The 10,853-nt window shown below is 23.3% G+C and overlaps 2 protein-coding genes across 2 annotated transcripts in view; both read right to left on the reverse strand.

The window, feature by feature from the left end:
* Positions 1-6,046: 6,046 nt before the first annotated feature.
* The window catches only part of Phum_PHUM187510 (uncharacterized protein), a gene marked incomplete at both ends in the record, with an annotated part of 19,462 nt that continues 14,655 nt past the window's right edge, over positions 6,047-10,853 (reverse strand). The window contains 6 exons of the mRNA XM_002425209.1: positions 6,047-6,079; positions 6,516-6,675; positions 6,757-6,935; positions 7,019-7,347; positions 7,466-7,759; positions 9,827-10,158. Of these exons, the coding sequence (XP_002425254.1) occupies positions 6,047-6,079; positions 6,516-6,675; positions 6,757-6,935; positions 7,019-7,347; positions 7,466-7,759; positions 9,827-10,158 (1,327 nt within the window). The remainder of the gene's footprint in view (positions 6,080-6,515; positions 6,676-6,756; positions 6,936-7,018; positions 7,348-7,465; positions 7,760-9,826; positions 10,159-10,853) is intronic.
* Positions 8,258-8,796, reverse strand: Phum_PHUM187520 (uncharacterized protein; the record flags this gene model as incomplete). The annotated part of the gene is made up of 2 exons (XM_002425208.1): positions 8,258-8,455; positions 8,704-8,796. 2 exons carry the CDS (start codon positions 8,794-8,796, stop codon positions 8,258-8,260), a joined length of 291 nt encoding a protein of 96 aa, XP_002425253.1.

Raw genomic sequence — 10,853 nt, forward strand, 5'->3', positions numbered from 1 at the left:
TCGGGGCCCCCTTTTTTTTTTAACTCAGATTTTTGTTGGTTTTTTTTTTTTTTTAAAACATTGTGTCAGGGTTAATTTTTTTTCTTAATGTCTTCTTATGTCACCGTAATATATCGTTAATCGTTTATTATTATTATTATCCTTAATAATAATAATAATAATAATAATAATAATAATTAAAATTATTTATTTAAATTTTTTATTAAATAAAATAATTATTTCGAATAAATACTTGTTTTACGTTTTAAATATATTTTTTTTGTTATGTCATTTCAAAAATGTGTTGGTTTTCGTTGTCTGGAACGAGTTTTACATGTTTTACGATTTTAAAAAAAAATAATAATAATAATAATAATAATAATAATTTCTGGACACATTAAAATTACTGTAATATGTTTCTTTAAAATAAATAAATTATTGTGAATTGTAAAAAAAAAAAAAAAAAAACGTGCAAAACGTGGAAAAGCGATTCTCCAGCATTAGAAAAACAATTTTTTAATTTACAAACTTTTCTGGAGAAAACGTTTGATTCCAGGAGATTTTTTAAATATAAATTTAACGTAAAACACTCGGTCGAACGCGTTTTTATAATTTTTTCTACCTTTTTTTCTACATATTTAAAAATTTTTATTTATTTATTTTGCACTATTCACACAAAAAAGTAAAATTTACAATTCAATAACTTTTATTAAACATTAAATTAAAACATAATAATAATAATAATAAATCCAAAATAAAGATGGTCCGCAATATGCGTTCAATATGTGGTTCCCATCAAAACCGTTTCCACTGGAACACTGAATGGAAAACATTCAGATTGGTACCTACATCATCGGTTGGTACCTGCTTGCGGTCAAACCAATGACGTTATAACTTGTTCAGGTAGACTGGAAGAACGAAGTTCATTCTAGAGAAGGACGCTTTGTTTTGTTTTTCTTTTTTTTTTTTTTTCATTTTTTATTTTTATTCGTTCGAAACGAACCTTATTTTTTTCATTTTTTAAAAATTCTATTGAGAGTAAAATGTTTTAACTACAAATTACGACCACATTATTATTATTATTATTATTATTATTATTATTATTGTTTTGCACTTTAATGAAATATTTTTTCTTATATTTAAATTATTATGTCGAATGATACTCGTTAGGGTTTATAAAAAAAAAAAAAAACTTAACAGCATATTTTAATTTTTTATGAATTCGTCGATAGGATTATATGATACTAAACGATTTCATAAAAAAAACATAAAATTATTGTTTCATAAAAAAAAAATTATCATAACATCCTCACTTTTTGTAAATTTTTATAAACAAATGAGTAATTTCCTTTTTTTCATTTCGTTGTTGGTAAATTTTCTTTTAAAATGACGTAAAACGACGACACACTTTATGAGAGAGAAAAGTAACGATATAAAAAAGAATGACAAACAAAAATAAAAAGTCAGTCAGTCAGTCAGTCATTCAGTCAGTCATTCAGGGTAGTAATTTTCGACCCTAATAATAAATAACACTTTAGAATTTAAGTAAAAAGAAAATAAAAAAAAGAGAAAGAAAGAAAGAAAACAAGTTTTCCCTCCATTTTTTTTTTTTTTTATTACTTCCTGATTAGGTGTAAAATTGATGATGGCGGCATTATTTTTACTTTTATCAAAAAAAAAAAAAAAAAAATTATATTATTTTGATATACTTTTAAATCCCTCTGACCGATATATATTTATATATTATTATTATTATCATCATTATCGATTCTACGGTAAATTTGTGGTTTTATCGGAGGAAATGAATTCGGGTTTTGATTTTTTTCCCCTCACTTTTCTTTCTTTCTTTCACTTTATCGTATTTATTTTATATTTTAATACCGCATGTATCTGTCTGTGTGTGTGTGTGTGCGTGTGCACGTGCAAATCTCTATATAATAACGTGGCACCTAAACTTTTTTCAAACAATAAAAGAAAAAAATTTACTATTAAACTTATCACTAATAATAATTTTTTTTTTTAATATTAAAAACTATAAATCATATTTTTATTCATATAAAAAAATTATTTATTTATTTATTTTTTTTTTTTTTACAAGTCGAAATAATTAAGTAAATGAAAAATAATAATAATAATAATAATAGTAACTAATGACAATGACTTGGCAATCATTTTTGTTCTTAAACACAAAAAAAAAAAAAAAATTTCGAACGTAGTTAAAATGATAGATGTTATAGCGTGTTTGTATATTCGTATAGACTATATATATATATAGTACGTGATAATGAAAATTTGAGGCGTCATCCAATTTACTAAATAATAATAATAATAATAATAATAATAATTTTCTCGCGTTCGTGTTGCTGTTAAATTATGTACATATATTTAAATCCACGATATAAAACTGTTTCTTCCTCTCGTGTTGAATTTGAATAAAAATAATAATTACATTTTATTTATTTTATTAATAAAAAATATGTTTAGGTATGTGAGAGGTTATTAGTAAAGACTTCGAAAGAATTTAAACGTGATTTTTTTTTTTTTAAATTGCGGTTTTATTACAGGTTTTATTACCGGTCAAATTTTCAGTAACAGGAAATTCTTTGCGAATTTTCCAAAATTGTATCGATCGATTTTTTTTTACATCACTACACGAAATGGGGGGAAAAAATTTTTTTTTTTTTTCTTAACGTACCTTATTTATATACATCAGGTATAAAATAAAAATTTAATTTTAATGTTAGTTAAAAGAAGACGAGGTTAAAAAAAAAAAAAAAGAAAAGAATCAAAGATGAGGGAATAGTATATATATATGAGTAGCAAAGAGTCAGAGTATAAGTTAACAAACCGGTTGAAAGATGATGGTCTCGTGGTGCCACTGGTTGAAATTGTCCAGAGGCAAAAGGAGAGGTGAGATTAACTGTCCTCAATATTTAAAAGCCATATCTATTCTTTTTTCCTTATGTACCGGATCAAAATATCTACCAGACGAGAATAGATTTTTCTTAATGTGAAACAAAAAAAAATGTTTTTCCACATCGTTATTAAATTGTATATATCACAATAATAATAATAAATATCACGTGGGATGGGGATGAAGGTGGGATGGGACGGGGTGGAGGTCGATGAACTTATCGTATTGTTTTATAATGACGATTAAAATTTGTTTTTTATTTAAAACAAATTCATTTAATGCTAATTAAATTTAAACAAAAAATGTTTGAAAGGAAATTTAAACAGGATAAATAATGTTCGCCATTTTTTTTTTTTATTTTTTCCTTTTTGCCATAGTGAGAGGAAATTAATTTTTTTTTTTTTTTGTTAAGTTAATATATTAAAATTGGAAAACATTTTTTTTAAAAACTTGACGGAAAACAAAACAAAACAAAACAAAAACAAATTGTGTTTTATTTCTATCACAACTACATAATTAGAAAAAAATCTTTACATAAATTTTTTATGACGTCACGAATTTTCACTCATTACAACATTTAATATTTATTTAAAAGTTTTAATTTTAATAAAAATAAAATCAAAATTATTTAATAAAAAACTTCATTATTATTATTATTATTATTATTATTATTATTATTTTAACGCGTAATAAATATTTTAAAAAAATAATTCTAACAAAAAAAAAAAAGAAAAAGTTTTTAAAAATGTCGATTAATTTATATTGGCGTAAAAAATAATAATAATAATAATAATTTTTTATTAAATAAATCCCTTCGAGTTATAAATTAGCCTTTGGCAAATAATAATAATAATAATAATAATAAGGTTTTTTAATATATTTTTAAGGTGTTATTTTCATGATTTATTATATATACGTGTATAAATTTTAATAAAAAAAAGCATTATACTTTTAATGATAGATTTTATATATATATTTTTTTTTTAGTTACGTAAACATTTAAACACTATAATTAAATCAATGTTAATTATTACATATTTTTTTTTATTTATTCATTGTTATTAATATATAATAATAATAATAATAATAATTTGTTTTTTTTTTTTTTTTTAGAAAAGAAAGTAAATGAAAAAAAATTCTTTTTTCTCTTATTTTCTCTTTCTTTCTTTGTTAAAAAAAATGAGATCAAAATTTAATATTTTTAATAATATTAACTAACAAAAAAATGTTTTGTTTAAGGTACAAAGTACTACCTGAGGGTCAAAAAATAAAAAAAACGACTCGATGGAATTTTTACTACTGATGTCAAAACCTTAGAAAAAAAAGAACAAGGTAAGAAAATAATAAAATTTTTCCTATGTGTGTGTGTGTGTGTGCGTGTGTAAGTTCAACATTAGGAATCGTAACAGTAAAACAAGGTTCGATTTTAATAAATTATTATCATTATTATTATCTTTTTGTTATCGATAACAATAATAAAATAATAATTTATTAAACGTTTTAAATTGATTTTTTATTACTAACGTACAACTTTTTGAGGAAATCGCAAAAACAAAACAAAAGAACGATAAAATTAATCAAGTAATAATAATAATAATAATAAGAACGATAATAATAATAATAATAATGGCGGATCGTTTTTTTTTCGCGTGTTAAATCTCACGTAACATTAACCATAATTATTTTACTTAGGTATTAAAATCACTAATAAAAAAAAATTCAATATTTTAAATATCCGGTTTTTTTTTTTTTTTTTTTAAATGTTTACGATTTTATTTAATTAATTTTTATTTATTTATTTATTTATTTATTTGTTGTGAGGAAAATGCAATCATTTTCAATAATGGATTTTTTTTTTAAAATCAATTATTATTATTATTATTTCGGTTGAGTATTTTTATAAAAAAAAAAATAGAAAAAATGTTATTTCGTTATTCGTGTGATATTTACTCCATGATGGTTTTTTTTTAATAATTTTTTTTTAATAGGTATTTTTTTTTAAAATGGTTTCCTGTATGGTCAGTATTTTTTACAGTAATTGAAAAAATTTATTTTTTACGATACTCACATGTTGGAATTTTATTATTATTATTATTATTATTATTATTATTATTATTATTATTATTATTAATGCCTTATGATTTTTTATCCAATGAAATTTTTAATAGTTTTTCAACATGTTTTTTTTTTTTGTATTGTGTTTCGTATTGTGTGTATCGTCTTTACTTTTATGCATTATAAATTTTTTAATGTCGGATTTTTTATATGTACATGTGTATTTTAAATCATCTATTATTATTTTAGGATTCTTCGTAAAATGATATTCAAATTGTCCATTTTTATCTCACAAAACGATTTGTAAAATTTGAAATTTCTCTTGTAGGTAAAAATTTCTAATTAAATTCATTATGTTTAATAACATACGGTTGGGTAAACTTTGAGTGAGAGAGAGAGAGAGAGAGAGTCCAAAGAATAAAAATAATTATTATTATTATTTCTACAACTAATAATATTTATTATTTTTTTTTTTTTTACATCCTTGAATTTGTTTTTTTTTTTCTCCCTATATTATTCGGGTAAAAATTTTGCATATAATTTATTGACATTTACCACAATAATTTCAATTGCCTAATAACGTGTTAATGAACCACCTTTTACCTACCTACCTACCTACCTACCCATACCTACCATACCTTTGATGCATTGCACAACAATAAGTAAATATAATTCCTTCTCTCTCTCTCTCTTTGTATATTTGTGCAAAATATTAAAATATTATGCAATAGTAATTTTTACCACGTTTGTAAAAAAACTGGAAATGTGTACATACATCCAAATCTATTTTAATCCTTTTTTTATGGGGTGTTTTCGAAAGGAAAAAAAACTATACTATTTTTTATATATACTTATTTAATAAGTATTCTGATACTGTGATTATAAACAATGGTTTAAATGATATTAATATGATTTTAAATCCTATTAAAATATTATTCATTTCAAAAACTGTTTTTTTTTTTTTTTTATTGTGAAATATGCCATTGATTTAAAATATTAAACTTTATATTATTAATATTAGAAATTATAAAGGATAAGAAGAAGAAAAAAAAAAGTATCATTTACATCAAATCTGAAACTTTTCTCTTTAAGGACAATTTAAGGACACATGTACTGAGAATAATGTTCCACCTGGTGGAAATTTTACGAACTAAAATTTTTACCTGTGAATGTATAAAACGGAAACAATTTCTTTCTTTTTGTTATTTTATTTCTTTGAGTCTTTCTATGAAAACTGTTTTAAAACTCGTGAAAAATATTTTAATATTTTATTCGGAAGAAAATAATTAATAAATAAATAAGCGAGTTTATGAAATTCACTTAAAAAAAAACTATCAAATATTATCATTAATAATAATGAGTTGCAACTTCGTGGACTATTCATATTTATAACGTATTTTAAAATGCTCAAAAAAAATAAAATAAATTAAAAATATTTTATTGATAGCAGTATAAAAAAAACGTTTATTAAAAAATAAATAAATTTAACATTTTTTTTATTTAAATCTAAGAAAATTATTAATGATTAATAAACAATAGATTTTTATTTAGATGCAGTTGTAAAAACTTCATAATCTACGACCGTGAAATAATAATCGCTCATTAAAATACTCGTAGAAGCAAAATCGCCATCGTAAGAATGTGGTAAGTTTGAATAACTATCTTTATTTACGTTGCAATTACTACTTATAAGAAAATCAGCTCCAGCTCCAAAAATAGGTCCACAGCTGGAAAAAGAAAATTTTTCATTTGGAATTTCAATATAATAAAAATTACATAAATTGTTTAACTGATTGAGAATTTCTTACTCTTTATGATAACAAATTGCAAATGGCTTTTTGACAATACTAAATTTTATTGGAGGATAATTTAAATTATTAACAAGACTGAACAAGAAAGCTTTGTCCGAAGGTATATAATGACTTTTAGAACCTGTTTTATTCCAAGGAACGTCGGTAAAACCCCCGCAAATGTCACCTCGGGCACCCTGAAATAAAATTAATTGTTTTTTATAAATTTCTTTATGAAATTTAAATTCGAAAATAATCAGAAAAAATGTAGTGTACTGACTAATACGATGACAAATAAAGGAGCGATTCCATCACAATGACGGTGAAAAGCTTCGGCAGAAAAACCGTGAGTCGAAGCTCTGTAGAGTAGACGCCAACTTTGTTTAGGAACCTTATACCATGAATTCAATACTCTTTGAAATCTTATTTTATCTTGGACGAGGATTTGTGAACCGTTAAATAATTTAAGAGGTACTCTAGGTTGAAGTCTTTTATCTTCGCTTCTTTCCTTAAATTTATTAGGTAGTGCCGCATATCTGTACCTTTCCAGTGACAGTTCTATCGGTACAGCACCAGTAGGTTCGACTTCTTCAGCAAATACTTGACTATCTTAAAATCAAAAAAAGACAAAAAAAATTATAACAGAATTTTATTATTAACGGCAGTTAACCATGTTATTAAAAAATTACTACCAACTTTAAAAATTTAAAAAAAAACAATTTTTTACCTATTAGTAATAATCTAACGTGATTAATTACACCATTTAAATGTTGACCAACGCGAACTCTTTCTTCTTCGGTCCAGTGGGCTGTTGGTTGTGTGACACCTGCTTGATATTTTGCCCAATTTAATACAGCCCTCCAAACATCTTCTTCTTCCAAAGCGAAAGAATCGGAAGATATTAATTTAATAAGTGCATCTTTAGGAAGTGTTAAAAATGAATTTGTTTGTACGCATTCATTTGCATTTTCTCCAACATAAGCAATGCATCTGTCGACAAATGATTTTGTATATTTACCACCTAAACAAAAAACAAAAAAATTTTTTTTTTTGTGAGACATTTAACTTAGAAAAATTAATAAACTTTATAGGAATTAACAAAAAACAAATTGAAACAATCACACTTAAAACTAATTTTTAAATTATCATCTTTATTTATTGTTTTATTACATATTAAAACAATTTAGAGGTATTATCACAAAATTATTAATAAAAATAATTGTACAAAATAATTTAACTAATCAAGATAGTAATGTATAGAACTTTTACATTATACATGTTGTAGTTTTTGATACTTCTTCATACTGACAAATATTCACTTTCACTTCTATTTCCTTATATTCTATAATCAAATATTTGTTTTAAAAAAAAATATATGCATGCAGATATTCGACTGCATAAAGTTTAAATCGTAATGCTTACTAACTTCACAGCATTATTTTATTTAAACGAGTAAAAAAAAAAAAAAAAAGTAATTTTTTAATAACTGTCTGTTAGTGTTTAAACTTATAACTCTAATTCAACCAGAACTATTTGTCGAATCTAGACTTTGTATCAATGTAATATTATCTCCTTTCATCATTATTCTTCCAAGTTCTTTTCTGTTTTTCGTTTTAATATTAAACTCTTCAGCATCATCTAAGACAAGGTTCATGTATTCGTCAAAACCAACAATGTGACCTTCTATCCTAGTAGTTATATTTTCATAAATCCAAACCTTAAAAGACATTAAACATTAAATTAGAAAATAAAAAAAAATTATTTTGAGGAAATTCTTCACCAACTTGACAAGATTAGGTTATTTAATAATAATGTATTAAATAAATACTTAATTTCATTATTAAAAATCCTCTTAAAATACTGTAATTATTAGTTATTTGCAATTGGAGTTTTACAATTTTATTTTGTTTTTACAAAAGTTATGAAAAATATTCAAAAAAAAAAGTAACATAAATAATCACTTACCTGTACTCTTGACCGATTTTGCAAATACCTAAATATAAGATTTATCGGTTGTACCATAACCTTTTGAACTTTTGCCGGTCCTTTGTACGCCATTTTTTAAAAATAAATTTCTCACACTTAAACGAAACGACAAAAAATAATTAAAAATAACAATGCACCGATTTTAGTAAACAACGCCGGTTTGTTACACGAGGAAAATGGCGCTTGTTGTGGCGACTGTTCAACTTTTTACAGTTCCGGTAAATCGATCTAGTAATGGCTGCCGTTTAAACATGGCGTCTAATGTAATACATAAAACTTACGAGAGTTTATACAATATTTTTACACAGCATTCAAAACAAAAAGTTAAACGTTTAAATTGTGTTCGTGAAAATTTGTGTTTTAAAATTTTGATGTAACGTACTTTAAGTAATTGTAAGAAAAAGAAGCATTTGTTTGGGGCTGATAAATTAGTAAGTTTAAATTTTTTATTACCGGCTTTTACTAATCTTTTAATCTTATTTTTTGTTGTAAACACATATATTAAGGATTTTAAACATTGAAATCGCTTTTATTCGTCATGAGGTGGTTTATTTAAAATATTTTCAATGTAATCAATTTGTAATGATTTCAATCTGTACTTTCACTTATATTTCAATGAACCTTTTTTCAACTATAAAAATTAGGGAAGCTTTCGTAAAAATTTTTATACTTTGTAATGAAATTTTAAAATTAAAATTTCAAAGAATTTGTAACGACATAAACATAATTTTAAGGTTATTTATAGTCTATCTAATTGTAAAGATTAAAAGTTTTAAATTAGGTAAAAAGGTTTTAATATTCGTTTTGAACAAATCATGCACTACCAAAAAATAAAAATCAATGAAATATTTAATAAAAAAAATGAAAACTTTGCTTTATGGTCGTGAGAATCCTTTTTTATGTGTCTGATAAACAAATGAAAATTAAAAGAAATATGTTTTATATAGTAAGGTTTCATAAACTTTTGGCGGGAACTTGTGAGAAAACCTTGTTTATTTTCTTTTTTTGAGTGAGTGACGGTTTAAATTTTAAGTAAAACGGTAGGAAAATTTAAAATCCTTTTCTTTTTGTTTTTTTTTTTTTATTTATTTATTCTACTTACCAGCAGTTCTTTCCTGTATGTCCATAGCAGCTGCTAAAAACGTTGAAGCATTTAAGGGTGAGAGAGTAGAAGTTACATAATCCTCACAAGTCGTTCTTAATTCTTCAACCCCTAAATCTTGTGCCAAACTTAACATTTCAAAAACTGCATTGTCTTGTAACATTATTTTTCCCGTATAAACATATAGAATGAATTTTCTGAAAATATCTCCTTGAACGTGTGGCAGTCTTATGGGTGCTGGTCCTCCTGGTGTTGAAGGTGGTGCAACTGTACAACCTGGTATTGGTATCCTACAAACTTCACCTCTTTTTGCATTTTGAAAACTTTTACACCTGATAAAAAGAAAAAAATTTAATAAAGTTTTAATTAGTTTTTAAAATATATAAATGAGAAAAAAAAATTTTTTACATTAATTTTCTTCAACTTTTTTTTTCTTTTTGGAAAAGCATACAAAAAAAAAAAAAAATGAATAATTTGACTCATTATCTTATTTTTAATAAAACTTTAAACTGAAAATGATAAAGTGAGTTTGGTAGCCATTTTAAAAAAAATAGAAAATAATGTAAAAATGGTAGACATGATTCATATTTAAGGATTTTTTTTTTTTATATTTAAGTCAGTGAATTGTAATTGAATAAATGAATTTTTTTCATAACTTCCAACGTTTGTTGTTTCTTTGTAAGGTAAAAAAAAAGAATGATAAGAGTTTATTGAATGTTATATTTAAAAGTAAATAAGATAGTTTAAAAAGTTTTCAATTTAAAAAAAAAAAAAAAAAGAGTAAAACATTTATTTTTTCATTTTGAACCTCCTTCTTTTTCTTTTTTTTTGTTTTCTGCTTTTTTTTTTTTTTGACTTTTCAAAAAGAAAAATTAAACTTGTTTCATAAAAAAATTTTTCCTTTTTATTTCTTTTTTCATTTTTTTTTTTTTTGCAAGTAAAGTAAAATTTTTTCCTTTTTTTTCTGTATTTTCTTAAATCAATGAATTCACAATTCATAGTTAAGGAGTCATTAAGAATTAAAAAC

This window comes from Pediculus humanus, genomic scaffold (assembly GCF_000006295.1).
Source record: "Pediculus humanus corporis 1103172107538 genomic scaffold, whole genome shotgun sequence".
Lineage (NCBI taxonomy): Eukaryota > Metazoa > Arthropoda > Insecta > Psocodea > Pediculidae > Pediculus > Pediculus humanus.